This window comes from Argentina silus, assembly GCF_951799395.1.
Source record: "Argentina silus genome assembly, chromosome: 2".
NCBI classification, from domain to species: Eukaryota; Metazoa; Chordata; class Actinopteri; order Argentiniformes; family Argentinidae; genus Argentina; species Argentina silus.
The window spans coordinates 26407448-26424664 of NC_139656.1; the positions used below are offsets into that span (position 1 = coordinate 26407448).

General features: G+C 43.8%; 1 protein-coding gene across 1 annotated transcript in view; it reads left to right on the top strand.

Annotated features, from left to right (window-relative positions):
- Positions 1-15784, top strand: part of sptbn4a (spectrin, beta, non-erythrocytic 4a) — a gene marked incomplete at its 3' end in the record, with an annotated part of 16873 nt that extends 1089 nt beyond the window's left edge. Inside the window, exons 2-19 of the mRNA XM_083665275.1 lie at positions 5531-5794; positions 6197-6430; positions 6661-6750; positions 6859-7137; positions 7374-7504; positions 7596-7800; positions 8093-8338; positions 8759-8893; positions 9265-9506; positions 9993-10131; positions 10295-10379; positions 10677-10894; positions 11274-12751; positions 12924-12990; positions 13508-13761; positions 14497-14673; positions 15008-15050; positions 15482-15784. Of these exons, the coding sequence (XP_083521401.1) occupies positions 5531-5794; positions 6197-6430; positions 6661-6750; positions 6859-7137; positions 7374-7504; positions 7596-7800; positions 8093-8338; positions 8759-8893; positions 9265-9506; positions 9993-10131; positions 10295-10379; positions 10677-10894; positions 11274-12751; positions 12924-12990; positions 13508-13761; positions 14497-14673; positions 15008-15050; positions 15482-15784 (4590 nt within the window). The remainder of the gene's footprint in view (positions 1-5530; positions 5795-6196; positions 6431-6660; positions 6751-6858; positions 7138-7373; positions 7505-7595; positions 7801-8092; positions 8339-8758; positions 8894-9264; positions 9507-9992; positions 10132-10294; positions 10380-10676; positions 10895-11273; positions 12752-12923; positions 12991-13507; positions 13762-14496; positions 14674-15007; positions 15051-15481) is intronic.
- Positions 15785-17217: the final 1433 nt, after the last annotated feature.

Sequence of the window (17217 nt, forward strand, 5' to 3'; positions counted from 1 at the left end):
ATTTTCTTTTTCAGATGTTCTTTTTGACCTGGATTTTGAACCACTTTTGTTGGGTGTAAGCATACGGTAATTGCACTTTACTGAAGAGGGTATGGATGCAACATTGAAATTCAACAACAAAGTAAAGTATGTTGTTCTTAGCTACTGTAAATTATACTGCATTTGCGGATTACTCAATTTTCATAGATTTTTTTATGTCATAACCTAAACATTTTACTAAAATCCATTGATTCCAAGATTCATAGATTCCAGGAAAACAGTGTTGTTACTTTGCTTGATAGCAAATGTTTTTGTTTACTGTTTGAGAAGATTTGACATTTAAAATAATTTCCTATGCCTTGCCAAAATATCTTGAATGAATATTATGGCATGATGATATCACCCATTAATTTTACCTGAATGATTTTGTTGATATGTTCTAGTGCTGTTGACTATTCATGACTGATACCATAATGTATTTGGCAGCATGCATAGCTATATAACATGAATTAACATCAATATGATCTTGTGAGATTAAACATTAGGTAATGAATAACTCATATAGACTACGAGTTCCTCTATTACTACACCTGATAGTGTAAAAATGCTCAGACAGCCATCTTGCTTGTCCTTGCATGAAATGTGTCATGCAGTTTACCATCCAATTGGAGCCCCTTCTTAATGAGCCTGATATCTCTCAAGGTCCTGTCCTGTAGCCAATGGCAAAAGGGCTTTGTAGAGGTTCCCCGGTTTGTCGAGTCGCTTTAACTAGATATGTGTGGTTTTGGTTTCCAAGATTACGCCTATAAAATTAAATTGGATTAAACAGGCTGTAGTGCAAATATAACTTGAAACAAATTAGCCTCAGAAGATGCTGTTAGAGCTGCAGTGCTCAACCCTGCTAACCCACCATACAGTATATCCTACACTCACGTCAAATACAATCTTAGTGAAGGCCAGCTTTGTCTTGAAAACTGCTTTGGTTAGTGATCTGCATGGATTTTGTAACGGTTAGGCCTATATTTAAGAGATATTTTTGGATATAGTTACAGTATGTCCTGTCCTTGGTATGGTACATATCTCTAACAGTACATACAGTAGCTCAGTAGATTCAGTATAGTAAGTAATTGAAATATGTACATTTCATACCTGTGTAAGCTTGGACGAAAGCATCTACAATTACGAATGTACTTACTAATCATGTCCATCTACTAATGGATGAAAAATGTCTAATGATGACACGGACAGGCCCTCCCCCTAGAATGACAGCTCAAAGTGAAAACAGAGTGAAAAAGGATACCGGTTTGCTTCTGAATCATCAGCGTATTTGTGTAACCTTCCATGCCAGATACCATATAGATACACTGAAAGATTGGACATTGAGTGCATAAGATGGCTGCTTTGTGCTCTGTGTCTGTGTAGCCTCATACACATTGCTACAGAGACCCTCATGTCTCGCTTCTCTCACTAACATCACCTAATCGGCCCCCACCTCTCCCTCTCTCGTTACCTGAGAGACCGGGGGAGAAAAGATGACGCTGCGCGCCCTGCTGTGATTGGAGAACTCTGTGTCCTTTTGGAAGGGTTCCCGCCCCAGCCCCTTGCCTCTGCTCTCCCTCAGTACTTACTCAGCAGATGGGCCTGAGCTTGGAGCTCGACGCTGGGGCTGTCTCTGTGGAGGATCTTCAGCCCTCTGAGGATCGCTTCTCTGTTACAAAGAGAAGGCTCTGGGGTTTTACTTACGGCTGACCTTGTGCCAAGCTTTACCAGTGGCTCAGGGGTCAAACGCTCTGTAAACATTCAAACACACCCTATCCCACTGGAACACTTTACCTGTCAATCAGAAGGAGACTTGAGGGATCACATCCAGGTGATGTCCTTGGATTCTGTCCAGCCAACACTACATTTCAGTAGTGTCTCTCTCTATTGGGTGCTGCTACAGATGTATTGTTTGAGTAAAAAAAAATCCTATCTATTACATCATTTGTGTTGTTGTGGCTGTCCAGGGTAGGAGTGTCTAGACAAATACCCAGTTGACCAGTTTCTCAAGTGAGTGTGTCTTTGGGGTGTCTTTGCAGTGTCTTTGGGGTGACTCAATGGATTATTGATATTACTGTACCTGTAGTTGCCAGTAGGGCACCCAAAACCATGCTGCAAATGATTCAGAGCACGCCTCTGAGGTTTTAAAGGATTTGTATGAGTATATTAGTGTCCATGTCAGAAAATTGTGCATAGGCATCGTCTGGCAGTATGAGATGTCTATACTATCTTTGCATACATTTATTTATATAGTTATTTAAGGCATTTGTATAGCTCGATATTTTTGTGAATGTGTATGGGTATTTCTGATTATAGGTGTGATATAGGATATACAGTAGGTTCATTTTACATGTGTGCACATTGTAGACTGTCAGCTATACTGTACAGTAGGTGTGTATATATGCATGACCGTGCACACATTTATGTTTGAGTGGACAATTTAAATCTTCTTGCTTTATCATGCTGTTCTCCACCATTTCATTGTGCTGTATCAGCAATGTGAACTAGCCTTCCCGAATTCTCAATATTAACATGAATGATGATAGTATGGAGCAATGCAGCCATTGACATCACACTATGCTAAACTGTTTTTCTACCTGGACTGTGCCTCTCATAGACGCGTTCGGGGTCCTACTGTATCACATTAATGGCCTTGTCCGAAAAATCACCTGCATATTCGTTTCTCTATTTCTGTTCTCTCTCCCCTTGCTTTTCCCTCTCTCTCTCTTTCGCTTCTCCTCCTCCTTTCTCTCTGCCCATCTCTCCTTAGTCTCTCCTCTCCCTTTCCTCTCTCCACCCCCCATTCTTATTTCCCTTCTCCCTCTCTTTTCTCTGTGTGTCAGTAAAGCCAAGGGAGAGATGAGAAAGAGACCTAGCCTTGTTTTTGCTGGCTCTGCATTATGAGAGGGAGTGAGAGGCACAGGAAAAGAGAGAGAGAGAGAGAGAGAGAGAGAGAGAGAGAGAGAGAGAGAGAGAGAGAGAGAGAGAGAGAGAGAGAGCGCTAGCAGCAGTTAAGCAGAGAGCCCGTGCCAAGAGGAGGAATGCAGCACTGCATTATGAAAACCACAGGACAGGTCCAGTTCTCTGTGAGAGATACAGCAGAGCAGGATTTAGACGAGGGAATCTGTTATATTCTGGGTTATTATTCCCCTTAAAGGTATTGTAGATAGCTAGCAACACCATTTATTGCCTTTTAGCAGGCTACTTTGATAATACCAATATGATCAAGGCCTCTCTTCAAAGGGGTAGAAACAAACGTCACATTAACACGGTCTATTACACTTACGGTTGTGAAGGTCTACACATGTCAAGTATGTCAGTCTTGTAGCACAATTTTGTCCTCCATCGGTGACATTCAGTGGTCCTTCATACCACAGACGAGGAAACGTCTGATAAAAGCTTGTCATAGGAAACACCTTCTGCTCCTCTCAGTCTGAGCATGGGAGGAGACTGTGCGGATTCTATTTCAGGGACTTGGAGTGGAGCCACTGAGAGCCTCATCGACAGAGGAAAACGCTACAAGCTTTGATCTGTCCACGTCTCCTCATCCAGATCACGTTGTGCACAAAGCCCAAGATCTAGAAAGAAATAACACAAATGGTTGTGCTTGGACAGACCAGGGGTTTATTAGGCTTTCCATGCATGATTTTTTTAGGTCAGCCTGGGCTTTGTTATACACCTACCTCTACACAAGTGGAAGGCAACAGCCTTGTCGCTGAGCTATCATGGCTCTGCTCATGAGTTCATATCGTGTCCAGATCAAAGCTGGGAAATCATCCACCCTTTTGTTTTAGCGCAGAGTTTGACAACTCCATCTTACCCCCCTATTCATTTAAGGGTGTTTTCTTTTGACTAGACACAACATTGCAGGTCAAGGAAAAGGCTGTTTGCCTTTTAGTCAGGGTCATGACCTGTAAACAGAAAACAATGACAGTGATGTGTTAGGGCTTCTCCAAGGTGACTTCAAAAGATAATGTTTTGGGTCACTGTAACCCATAGTTTAGGGACTGCAGGTCTGTATGCAAGTAGGGTATTTAATGTATTTTCATTATTAAGTATATTTCTATGACCATAACTGTCGGTTTTGTCTTTTTATGAGCATGATATGGTTAAGCCTAAATATTTAAAGCCTCTTACACATTGGCAACAGTCGAGACATCAAACACTGAATATGCTTCATACATCATACTTTATACTGCAAATTCCTCTTAGCATGCTTTGTTTGTGAGAACCTGCCTGTGATTAGCTCTGGCTTTAAATCAAATAGTTATTTCTGGCATTTTACACACAAAAAAGAGATACTGTGCACTGTGATTACAGTATGAGGTGTTCAGTATGTGTGTTACTAAAGGGAACCATCAGCCTGGCCAGTTACATTCCTTGAAGCGAAAGCTGACATTATACATGCTCATGTAGGAAGCATAAAACCGCTCAGCCAAGAAATATGATTCTTCATTACTTTATTACATACGTAAACAGGGTGAGTTTGTTACTAACAGCAAAGTGGCTTAAAGGGGTATTCTCCTCAAAACACAATTTGACATGATTTTCCATTTCCATTCACTGTAGTTGATCAAAGGTGCAATATGTAACGATTAATGGTTGCAATGACTATGTGTAATCTGTAGCAATCAGGGAATGAGATCCCTTGAAAGAAATCTTTCATTTACGAACACTTTTGGGTCCCAAAAAGCAGTTTCTAAAATGGAGTGTTATTGGCCAGGGGTGTTCTAGGGAAGTGGACTCTGATTTTCGCCTTTCTGTCTCTGGGGGCTGCCTCTTCGAATTGTGCGCACATGCAAGTCCATTTCGGGTGGTTATATTATTATTAGGAAGGATGTTGATGTTTGGAACGTTTAAATGAATTTCGCTGTGGTGGCAGATTTTCAGCAGACATACTCCTGGCTCCTTTAACTCTGCAGCATCTATTCTGAAAACCACCTTACAGACATTCCAATTAAACTCCTATCACAACATACTGTAACATTTTTGAAAAAGTCACTTTATTGAGCTGTAATCCATTTTTGCATTTTTGATGAATCACAGCAATAAATGCAATTAATGGATAATGAAATAAAATCACATTTTAAATCAAATCTAATTTAATTTTAAGTGCATTTCACATGAGTTACCACACAGTTTACAAGAACAACACAGTTTACATGAACAGTTTAAAAGATAAACAGTAAAGAAAAAGAATACTTTTTACAGCAACAAAAAGGAAAGCAAGCAACAACACAAAACTACATAACATGTCCAACATCAAAAGTTGAACATAGAGTGTAGTAACAAAACAGTGAAATACGAAGGGGACTAGTCCAGCGTGTTTGTGCTTGTGTGTGTGTGTGGGGGGGGGGTCCATTCTGTTTGGTGGGTGGGTCGAGGGGTCCAGCACTGACTTATTCAGAAAAGGATACTGTTCATCCTGACTTTTCAATCATGTCAAATTGTATTTTAGCCCTTTCATTGAATAATGGAATGGTAACTATAGCTGCCCTCTCTCTTTATCCAGGAGGGCCAGGAGTTGATCCAGGAGAAGCCGGAGCTGCGTTCGGTGGTGCAACAGAAGTTGGAGGAGATCAGGGAGTGCTGGACGGACCTGGAGAGCACCACCAAGGCCAAAGCCCGCCAGCTGTTTGAGAACAACAAGCCTGAGCCGGCGGTCAAGAGCTACTCAGACCTAGACCACCAGCTCTCCCACCTCGAGCAACAGCCACCCCAGCTGGAGCAGGCCCACCATCTGCCCACTTTCAATGAGCAGCTCCAGAAATTCCAGGTGCTTATTAGAGTTTTGGATGTATTGTGACAGTTTTTTATTGAAAATAACTGATTAGTACTATTAGCGCTTCATTCAATTAATTAATTAATTAATTGATCGAAACACTCTTGTCACTTTTTAACATTCAACACAATTTCTGTAATCTTCTCTAATGTTCCTGTATACCAGTGCTACAGAACCCGTTGTTGATCGTTTTGCTTTGGTTCCATGTTTCCGCACAACAAGCGCATTGACATTAAATAATGCACTGTATGCTTTGTTCTTAAAGCTGGGCAACCCATTACATAACATTCACATAACGCTCACATACGAAAATAGCTGAAAGTGCTGAAAGGCTGATGTGTGTTTGGGCATCTCTCATCTGTCTCTAACATGACCTCCTCCTTCCTTGCGGCTCAGACCATGGAGTCTCAGATGGGGGAGTTCTATAAGGATGTTGGGGAGCTGGGGGGCTTGCAGGGGGTCTGCCTCCCCCAGCGAGGCCTGATGAAGTGTGACGGCGAAGGGGGCGAGCAGCCAGCTGTGGTGGAGACCCGCATCGTTCGGCTCATCGAGCCCCTCAAGGAGAGACGTCGCATCCTGCTGGCCTCCAAAGAGATGCACCAAGTTGCCCAGGACCTGGAGGATGAGATAGTGAGTGACACACTTCATTACTTCATGCCACCCGGCCCCCGTCCCCTCTCCAATCTCCGTGCATTCCGCTTTTCATATCATTTTTCTATTTTGTATCTCTGATATGTGTCATAAAATGTCTGAACTTCATAGAATTTGAAAGATGTGAAACATTTATAACATGATGATAAAACCATCTGTCTTTCCTCTCTCTGAGATATATAACTGATCATAATCGTCTGTTTTTATAGCTGTGGATCCAGGAGAGACTGCCCCTGGCCTCCTCTAAGGATTATGGGAACAGCCTTCAGAGTGCCCAGCAGCATGTGAAGAAGAACCAGGTTTGTGACCTTACAGCACAACATCAACTCAACGTTTTTACACCTTGTTAGTCCAAACCTGACCTCTGTCCACTCAGCACTAAACCAGATCTCTGATTGGTCCCTCAGACACTCCAGAGGGACCTACAGGGGCGTCGGGCGCGGGTGGAGGAGGTTCTGGACCGGGCGGGGATCATCGCCTCGCTGCGGACCCCTGAGGTGGACTTTGTGCGTGAGGGGGCGGGCCACGTGCGTCAGCTGTGGGAGGTGCTGCGGCTGGAAGCGGAGAGGAGGTCGGTGATGCTGGACGCCGTGTTACAGGCCCAGCAGTACTACAGCGAGGCTACCAAGGTGGAGTCCTGGCTGGCAGGACAGAAACTACACCTCATCAATGAAGAGAAAGGAACGGTACGTCTGACCAGGGAGGCATAAGGGAACTGCAACTGGATGTGAATGGGATGTGCTTGCTGAGTGTGAGACTGATACTATTGGTTGATGCTCATGAGAACAGGTCTCTCTTGTAAAATACATTTTAATCTTAGTGGTACTAATCTGTAAAAATAAAGGCTAAATAAAATAATAGTTATGATAAAAAAAAGTGGTTTAAGTGTATTAAGATATGTATTTTGTATTTTGTTCTACAGGACGAAGCAAGCACCCTGCAGCTGCTGAAGGATCACCTGGTCCTCGAGCAGACAGTGGAGAACTACGCAGAGACGGTGGGCATGCTCTCCCAGCTGTGCCAGCGTCTGCTGGAGATAGGACACCCTGACAGGTACAGACCTTTTTTTACTATATTTTTTAGTGTGGCAAAGATGTACATTGTATTTGATATTGCTCTCTCTCTCTCTCTCTCTCTATGACAGTGAGCAGATCACCAAGCAGCAGTCTCACATAGACCGCCTCTACGTGTCTCTGAAGGACATGGTGGAGCACAGGAAGACTAAGCTGGAGCAGCAGTACTGGCTGTACCAGCTCAACAGGGAGGTGGAGGAGCTAGAGAAGTGGATCACTGAGCGGGAGGCTGTGGCCAGCTCCACTGAGCTGGGCCAAGACTTGGAGCATGTCACGGTCAGTCCTTGTTGTGTTAAGAGGGAAACCCTGTTCTGGTCCTCTTGCAAGATGAAAGAGGATAATCATATTATGGGCATACCCATTTCAATAACTTGCCTGTTCAGTCCCCCAGCTGGTTTTCAAATATAACATTACCAATTTACCCATGTCAATTGTCAATAACTGTGATTTACACTTCTCAAGGACACATGCCGCGGCATTGTGAGAGATATATATAGTATAATCTCTTTTCAACTCCACTAAATATGTAGTTCCCAAGCTGATCCTGTTTTCTTCTCATCCCCCACAGATGCTGCAGGAGAAGTTCACCAAGTTCTCCTCAGAGACAAACAGCTTGGGCCAGCAGCGGATGGAATCTGTGAATAAGATGGTGAACGAGATGATAGACTGCGGGCACACAGACGCGGCCACCATTGCTGAGTGGAAGGACGGGCTGAACGAGTCCTGGGCCGACCTACTGGAGCTCATGGAGACCCGCGGGCAAATGCTGACAGCCTCACACCAGCTGCACAAGTTCTTCACCGACTGTAAAGAGGTACAGCTGCCATTATATTACCACATAGTATAGTACACTGGAACCTCGAGATACGAATTTAATCCATTCCGAGACTTCCTTCGTAAGTCAAAACATTCGTATCTCAAATAAAAAAAATAAAAAAGGGTTCGTGTGCAGGCGGGTGCCAGTTCTCGCGCGCGGCTGCCACTTCTCGCGAAAAAAAAGGATTCATATCTCAAATTTTCATTCGTATCTCAGAGCACAAATTCTACGAAATTTCAATTCGTAACTCAAAACATTCGCATATTGGGGCATTCGTATCTCGAGGTTCCACTGTATATTGTTTGGAGATACTGGTAGAATAAAGCTAGTGATGGCTGGGACTATATAGATTAGATTATATAGATGTTTGAGATTGTATATCTGAGGGTCTCGTGATGATACTGGCCTGTGTTGTAGGTCTTGGCTCAGATTGCTGGAAAGATGAGGCAGCTGCCAGAGGTAAGGGCGTGCCAAACCAGCATAGCCAACCCAGCCACCCTTCAGAGGCTCATGCACTCCTTTGAGCACGCCCTCCAACTACTAGTCTCACAGGTGAGCACCATGTACACTGGCTCTTCTCTCAAACCCATCACTCAAACACATAGTTCTCTATCCGAAGAACATGACTGATGATTCACTTACTTTAGACAAATGTACTTGTAAGTCGCTTTGGATAAAAGCGTCTGCTAAATATCAACAATTTAAATGTAAAAACATAAGGATGCTATGGGAGGTGGGCCCTACGGTATACTCTATTGACCTCCAAAATACAAAATATATCAGTAATAAAAACACCATTGTGTACACAGTAACGAACACAGTAACAAAGATCAATGATATTGTTCATGTAGTGTACGGTATTTACTGTGTAATGCTAAAAGACAACCAACACATACAAATGTGCACCTGGTGTGATGGTGTAGGTCAGGCAGCTGCAGGAGAACGCTGCCCAGCTGAGGACCATCTACGCCGGAGAGAAGGCAGAGGCTATCATGTGCAAGGAGCAGGAAGTGATGCTGGCGTGGAAGGAGCTGCTGGTTTCCTGTGAGGCGAGTCGCGTCCAAGTCACCTCTGTGACAGACAAGATACAGTTCTTCTCAGTAGTGCGTGAGCATCTCATGTGGATGGAAGGCATCATGGGCCAGATAGGAGGGGATGACCCCAGGTAAGAGAGATTTAAGGCTAATTGTCATCCATTAAGCTACTTGATACTTGATCTTTGATAGTTGGACTCATCTCGTACATTACAGATACAAAGGAAACCTATGTGTAATCTATTTGAGTAACCATTTGAGGCACCCCCAGTTGAGCTAATTCCCGCTTGGTTTGTATATAGTTCATTACTGCCTAGTTTAAGAATAGAACACTGAGCAACCTTGACCTAAATTTCATCTGACATTCAATTGAATTTGGTTTTCTATAAGGAAATTATATATTTAGATATTAACACCATTTCATATACGGTATTCCTCCTCTTAGCTTGCCTTTGATATAAGTGCAACATACATATTGTATCCTATTTCGCTGGTTGGTCCGCACACACCAGTCAAGCACATGGCTAACATTTCACTTACTGTTCTTTTTACTCACCCTTCATCTGTGACATTTGCGTTGTCTGAGCCTGTTTCCTGACTGTCCTATCCTGCCTTAGGGATGCGTCCTCTGTTGAGGCAATGATGAAACCGCACCAGGAGCTGAAAGGGAAGATGGATGGCCGCAGCAAGAGCATACAGCAATGTGTGGAGCTGGGCAAGATACTGCTGGCCGCAGGCAACCCTGCAACAGAGGAGGTCAGGCTAACATGCAACACACAAACGCACAGTTCATTCATGGTGTGTCCCATAATGTCCACACAAGCAGCAAAAGTAAATAACATGATTTTCCCATTCAATCGTGAAATGTTTTGGAAATGACATTGTAGTGTTCTTGAATGCAACTCAACTGTCTCTCCAGATAAAAGAGAAGTTGGACAGCCTCCTGGTTAAGCAGAAGGATCTTGCTGAGAAATGGGACAAACACCAGGAGAAGCTACAGCGCAGTGAGTGACTCACTACACCGGCACTGTGAAGCACAAACAGCTCTTAGCACTGCAGAATTTTAAATACGGAAGGGCTCTTGTTGGAGAAAAACAATGGTTTTAGATTGTGCCTTGTCATGTGTAGTTAACATGCCATGCATGAATTGTAATAGCTCTTAATTAGAGCAAACATCAGACTGCACACTTATTGTGAACAAGACTGAACAACACAACACATACAATACATCACATCAATAACAAGTTTCAGTATGAATGTGTATTTGAACTTAAAATGCTGTATGTTGCTTGTCACTACAGAGCAGGAAATGTACCAGTTTGCCCAGGAGACAGTGAAGGCAGAGGCCTGGCTCAAGGCCAAGGAGCCTCTGATCAGCTCTAGCTCCAGGGAGGCTGGGGCAGGAGAGGTCCAGGCCCAAACAGATGAGGTGGAGCAGCTCATTCTCCGTCACGAGGCCTTCCGCAAGGCTGCTGCCACCTGGAAGGAGCGCTTCAGCTCACTAAGACAGCTCTCTAATGTAAGCTCTTCCCCAGACACATCAGTTTGACCGAAAGATCTCCACTGTCAATATGGTATTATAAACTTATAAACTCCATTATGACCCATATAAACTCCATATATACCATTAACAATTTACTATGTATTACATAGATCACTATGTAATCAACATGTTAATACAATTTTGTCACAAGAGTACTCTAATTACAGCACTATTGCACAGGTATTGTAAGTATTTGCTCAGGGTATATATATAAACCTGCTTATTATTTCAGGCTGAGAAGCTTAAAGAAGAACAGAGCAAACCTGCCCCAACACCGCTTTCAAGCCGAAAGATGTTCCCATCATCTTGTCTCACTCCGAGTGTTCTCCCTGCTACCTCATCTCTCCTGAGGCAGACAGTCCAGGTGCATATTGAACCCCGGCCCAAGCAAACAAGTCTGGAGCTGGCAGCCTCCCCTATAGCCCAGAAATTGGGTTCGACCATAGCCAGCTACTCCCCAGTCATGAATGGATCAGGTTATCATGGACTAGACCAACAGAGCAGTGTGGGGTTGGATAGTTCCAATTACCTTGGTATGAACCACCCAGTTGGTGGAGGGGTGGATAGTCCCAGCTATCTTGGGCCGAACCACCAGAGTAGTGGAGGTGTGGATGGTTCAAGTTACCTTGGGATGAACCATCAGACAGGTGGGGGTGTGGATAGTCCCAGTTACCTTGGACTGAATCATCAGAGCAGTGGGGGTATGGGTAGTTCAGGCTACCTAGCGCAACATCAGAGCAGTGGAGGTATGGTTAGTCCTAGCTACCTAGCGCAACAGCAGAATAGTGGGGGTATGGGTAGTCCTAGCTACCTAGCGCAACAGCAGAATAGTGGGGGTATGGGTAGTCCTAGCTACCTAGCGCAACAGCAGAATAGTGGGGGTATGGGTAGTCCTAGCTACCTAGCGCAACAGCAGAATAGTGGGGGTATGGTTAGTCCTAGCTACCTAGCACAACAGCAGAATAGTGGAGGTATGGTTAGTCCTAGCTACCTAGCGCAACAGCAGAATAGTGGAGGTATGGTTAGTCCTGGCTACCTAGCGCAACAGCAGAATAGTGGGGGTATGGTTAGTTCAGGCTACCTAGCGCAACAGCAGAATAGTGGGGGTATGGGTAGTTCAGGCTACCTAGCGCAACAGCAGAGTGGTGGGGTTATGGGTAGTTCTGGCTACCTAGCGCAACAGCAGAGTGGTGGGGTTATGGGTAGTTCTGGCTACCTAGCGCAACATCAGAATAGTGGGAGTATGGGTAGTTCTGGCTACCTAGCGCAACAGCAGAGTGGTGGGGTTATGGGTAGTTCAGGCTACCTAGCGCAACAACAGAGCAGTGGGGGTATGGGTAGTTCTACCTATCTGGCGCAAAGTGGTGGGTTCATGGATCCTAAAATGGCGTACGCTTGGCAGCACCTGAAAGCTGACTGCATGCAGCCCAGGATCAACCACATCCACAAGGCAGTAAACCCTCTCCTGGAGGCCAGCAGGGCGCAGAGGGAACAATTTGGGGACATCCCCATGGTGGACATGATAGGGCCAGAGTCAGGCCTGGAGCTCCTTCACGGCAGGCTTCAAAGAGACCCACGCGGGAGCCGTTCCGACCCCCAGATGGACCACCTGAGGCGGGAAAGGGAGTACAAGCTGGGCCGGCAGACCTCCAGCGAGCAGGAGATCCAGGCACGGTTGAATGAGCTGCCCTTGATTGTGCGTCAGGAGCGCTACCGGAGGCGTCTTGAGAGGCAGTCTTCCAGTGAGCAAGAGGGCAGTGGGAAGCAGAGGCTGCAGAGGCAGGACTCCAGTGACCTGGAGTCGGCCAAGGAAGGCTCTGACAAGCGCTCAGGGTAAGTACAGTCGTGGCCAAACCTCGGTAGTCTTCTGTACTCTGTGTGGCAGAAACTTTCAAATGCTCATTACAAAATCTTGCTGCTGTCCACCAAAAGCGTTGTTGTTAACATGGAATATCGCTTCTATTACCTATTTGGGTGACTCATGGCAGTGGCTTTGTCATTGCAGAGAGAAGAAATCCGCTGCCACCATGGCAGAGATTGTGGAGCAGGTCCAGGAGAGGGAGGCAGCACAGGTGAGTTATCTTATATACATACATGGTGCTCTTTAACTGTCTAAATGTACATCAGTTGCAGGTTTGAAATGCCCTGTCATATTTATAAAAGACTGTGGGCCATGATTAAGGTCGAGAAATTCTCAACCACCTGATCTGTCACATCAATAACATGTAATTCGTGTGACGCAGGTGATTGATGGTAATACTAATTATTTTGATAATGACACCCCAAACTTCAGATATCCGTGATTTTAACGCTTCCAGCGTGAGTACTTAATATTAAGCGTTGTGTTAGACATAGGTGTACTGTTTCTTGTACATTGTCTTTTCCAATTAACTAGCGTTTGGTTCTGGTAATTTTGTCTCTAAGTCAAACTTGAAAATCAATAAGATAATTGATAAGCTGTTATTAATATTGTTCTGTAGGCTATGTTAGTGTGAGCAAATTATATTTTCACTGTTACATCTTTCACTTACTTACTTTTGTTGGCAACTCACATCAAAATATTTATCTCATTGTCCTGCTGCCTCCCAGGCTCGAGGGGAGCCGTATCGACCCTCCAGCAGCCTCTCAGCACCGGTGACCCGATATGAGCGGCCTCGTGCCAGAGACCGGCCCAAGCCCCGGAGGAGACCCCGTCCGAAGGAGCCCGAGGAGACTCGCCGCTCCCGCTCAGCCCCCGCTCAAGGTGCCCCGGCGAAAAACCAGCCGCCCACGCACACGGCCCATAACGAAGGCTTTCTCTACCGCAAACACGACTTCGAGGGCCAGCAGAGGAGTCCCAACAGGTGGGGAAACTAACTACCATCCAATAGTCACAGAACAAACAGACAATGAAAGCCCCGTTTATACAGAGGCATATCCTGGTAATTTACTGTTGTCTGTGTAAACTGACTTGGGGTAGGACGTATTGTTAAATCTTTTACCTGTGGCAGACGTAGCCGATTAGAGGTCTGTGTAAATGGGGCAGCGGTGAAATGCAGGTATGCTCATTTGTATTTGCATTGAATTCCACTCTGTCATGTGCCCCACCTCCCCAACTCTCGCCTCCCACTTTACCTGCATTGCACTGATGTGTGTAAAATCTTGAGGTTTATCGTGGCCTGGGTAAATCACGATAAATCACTATAAATCAAACCTGACGGCGGACAGACAAAAAATACCGCGAAATATTTTCAGCTATTTTACCATTAACTCTGTGGCAATAGGGCTCAAAAATAAAATTAATAGGGCTTTAAAGTTAAATTAAAATAAAAAGGCATCTGAAGTTTATGGAAGACATTCTCTATTTAAATACCAGTTGCATGTCTGTCAATTTCATTTGATATGTTGATTTTTTGATTCTACAAAATGTAATAAACAAATTGTAACGCCCGGACCCATTGCAAGGAACATCATCAGATGGTTTCATCATTTAACCTTAGGATCATCTCCAATTCTAAAATGTCTCTGCATTTCGTCTTTGAATGATAGGAGAAACATCCACATGTTGCTCAATCCGTTTCCCACTGCTTGTTTTCCAGTAAGTCCTGGGTGAACCTATATTGCGTGTTATCTAAGGGAGAGATTGTTTTCTACAAGGACATCAAGGCCAAGGACACGACCACACCTTACAATGGAGAGTCCCCGCTCGACCTAGGTATCTGCACATGTGATCTTACTGTCGGATACAAGAAGAAGAAAAATGTCTTCATTCTCAAGTAAGGATTAGAAATGTCTTTATATGTATTATTCTAAGAACAATATGATGCTGAATGGGAAGGATGTATTATTCCTTTCAAAATGCAATAATCTTCTTTTCCACAAACATTTGAGTATACAGCATATTACTGTAATAAAGAGGTAATGTTTTCCAGGTACTATCCTAAAGATTTCAAACATGACCTAGCAAATTCCAGTCATGACATAAAGCCAAGCATAGCGAAGCCCTGAAAATGAAGCACAGCAAAAGAAAACAATTTAGAATATGTAAACAAGAGATAAAACAAGGCATTAGACAGTTCTCTGACAATGGCTCTCTCCTTTCTTCAACAGAAAAAATGATGGAAATGACTATATTTTCCATGCAAAGGATGAGGTAAGCAACCCTGTGGTTAAAATTAACATGAATGAAGTTTTTGTTTACATAAGAGTTTAAATATAATCTATTTCTATTTTTATTTCAGTCTTACTTTAGCTTCCTTTTGTTAGTGCTGCTTTGTTCATGGGGTGACAAGGGAGTCATTTCATGAGCAATTTCTATGAATTAGCCTTCTAACTTTAATACCATAGATATGAAGCAATACATCTTTTGTAGAAGATCATATAGAAGCCACAGTTTAGGACTGTCTGGTGAACAGTCTGTAATTCAGTGCTAAATGTTTTTTGTTCATTAACTGTGAATATGGAATTGTTTAGGGAAGTGATGAGATCTGCTCTGCTAACTGATGAGTCCTGCTATGTCAAATAACTGTCAAATAACTGCCCTGTTTATGTGAAAACCATAACAATCCCATGTGTTTTAATCAGGACCTGAAGGGTTGGATTACAAACATCACCACCAGTATATCTGAGCACGAAGAGATGGCCAAGTGGGAGAAGCCCACCACCTCGTCCACGGATCCTGACCGCTCTGAGAGGAAGGAGAAGTCAGAGGGTGACGCCGACGCTAGATCAGAGCGATCTGAGATTGGAGGAGAGGAGGAGGAAGAAAGATCAGAGAAGGAGAGGTCTGAGAAGGGCGGGGCCTCCGAGAAGGCAGACACATCGGAGAGGGGTGAGAGGGCGGAGGGAGGGGCAGGGGGCTCCAGCACGTCAGGGAAGAGCAAATGAGCAGCACTGATTGGAGGACAGCGTCTGTCCGTCTGCCCCCTCCATCCTAACTTTACTCTATGACACCAAACGTTGGTGAGCAGAGGAGATGGAGGGAGAGCGTGTGCATGTCTGTGCATATCCTCTCTCTCTTTCTCTCACCCTTTGACATCCTGAGGCAAAGGTCCTTGGACTGCCTATTTGTAACTGTGACAGACTGATCTTCCAGCCTTTCTCCTCACCCAGGCGATGTACATCAGTGCTTGCATTGTGCCCCTGCTGGTACAGTAGGTAGGAGGATGGCGGAGGCGGACCAGAGCCACCGTGTGGTCACAGGCAGTTGTCACAGTCACTCTTCATTGATCATTTATCTCTTGGATTCACAGCATCTCTCAGTATATATATACCTATGACTGACTATGTAATGCTCTGTCTAGACAACCCAAGCAGTGGTGAATGAAATGTTTCACAATATTAAAAAAAAAAAAAAAAAAAAAGCTTTTTTTTTCTGAAGCAATATACTTTTTTAATTTCTTCTCTTTGTTTGAGAGAGAGGGGAAGGAGACGAGAAACAGTTGCAAATATAAATTCTATGATTTGTCACATTCGTCATCGTTTGTTACTCGCAGGTCTGCACCTTAAACACGTTCAACACATCTGTGTATACAAAGCATATTGACATTTCAACTCATCACAATGCTATCTCTGAATCATGTTTTCATGATGGAATGCTGGTATTTCCCACTTTAATGAATTGAATTAATCAACACATGTTTCTCTTTTTTTTTATCTTTTGGATTAATTGTCCTCAGGCCCATACCTGGAGAAAAGGTAAACCAGGGTTGCCAACTTCTGCAAAACTCTATAACCCTGAGAGTTCTATTCGAGGTGATGCCCAATTTAACCCTGTTGAGGTGCCAGTCTGTGTATACATTACACTACTTAAATCAAACCGTGGCATGTCATACATTGTACAGTGCACCCTTTACATATATGCCTTCATGTTTGGTCTTGAGTAGTTGACCAGTCTTGAATTCGGCAGTGCAATAATTTCATGTGAAAAGAATGAAAATATGCCAACATGGTGCACTTCTCAAAAAGAGGAAAGACACAAAGGCTTATCCCTAGTGATCTTAAATCGATGTTTTATCTCAACAGAACACATGAGAATAAGAGGATATGTTTTTGGGACAAACCAGAGAAAGGTCTGTTATGAAAGCATAGAAGCAGTATAACCTCATTGCTGTTTTTATTATATTGCCGCAATATTTGATGGGGATTGTAATGGTTTCACTGGTGAAATATAGTAGTAATGTCAAAATTAGTTGACCCCTGAAGATATAAATGATTCTCCTTCTGTGTTTTCTTTCATTTTGATATAAAAATTGATTGAAAATGTTCAGTCAGAGGAGATTTATGTCAAATTGTCATGATCTAGTCATACATTTGTATAT